The sequence below is a fragment of the Aptenodytes forsteri genome, unplaced genomic scaffold (assembly GCF_000699145.1).
Source record: "Aptenodytes forsteri isolate BGI_AS27 unplaced genomic scaffold, ASM69914v1 Scaffold75, whole genome shotgun sequence".
Taxonomy (NCBI): Eukaryota; Metazoa; Chordata; class Aves; order Sphenisciformes; family Spheniscidae; genus Aptenodytes; species Aptenodytes forsteri.
In genome coordinates, this window is record NW_008794171.1 from 1,321,231 (window position 1) to 1,321,713 (window position 483).

General features: G+C 64.0%; 1 protein-coding gene across 1 annotated transcript in view; it reads left to right on the forward strand.

Moving 5' to 3' along the window:
• FAM76B (family with sequence similarity 76 member B) overlaps positions 1-483 on the forward strand; it is a 14,410-nt gene that overhangs the window by 807 nt on the left and 13,120 nt on the right. The window contains exon 2 of the mRNA XM_009282328.2: positions 193-480. Coding sequence (XP_009280603.1) covers positions 193-480 — 288 coding nt within the window. The remainder of the gene's footprint in view (positions 1-192; positions 481-483) is intronic.

Below are 483 nucleotides of genomic sequence, written 5' to 3' on the forward strand. Positions count from 1 at the left end.
TAGTGCATGTCCCTTTAAGGCACGACACCCGTGCGGCGGCGCCTTTCGCGCCGATCAAGTCCCACCTGACTGACACCCCAGCTTGCCAATGGCAAGGGAGGAGCAGGGGGTAAGCCCCACCCCAAAGGAGTACGGGCGCTCGTCATAGACTCAGCTTTGAGTGACACGTGAACTACCCAATAAAATAAGAAGGATGCTTCTCAGCCAATCGAAGGGGACAAGTCAACAGAGGCGGTGCGGTCTCCTGAGGCCAATCGCTTGAGCGGGGAGGAGGCGTGTGGGAGGAGTGAGCGGCCGCGGGATTCGTGCGCGGCACACGGCGCCTGCCGCGCACGCGCGGAGAGCAGACGGCGGAAGAGGATGGTCTTTGTCAAAGTGAGCCCCCGCACGTCAGCCAATCGAAAAGCAGAAGTCGCCCGGAGCGGCCCAATCAGCGCCGCGGCCGCCAGGCCACCCAATCAGCGCCCGGCGCAGGGCAGGGCG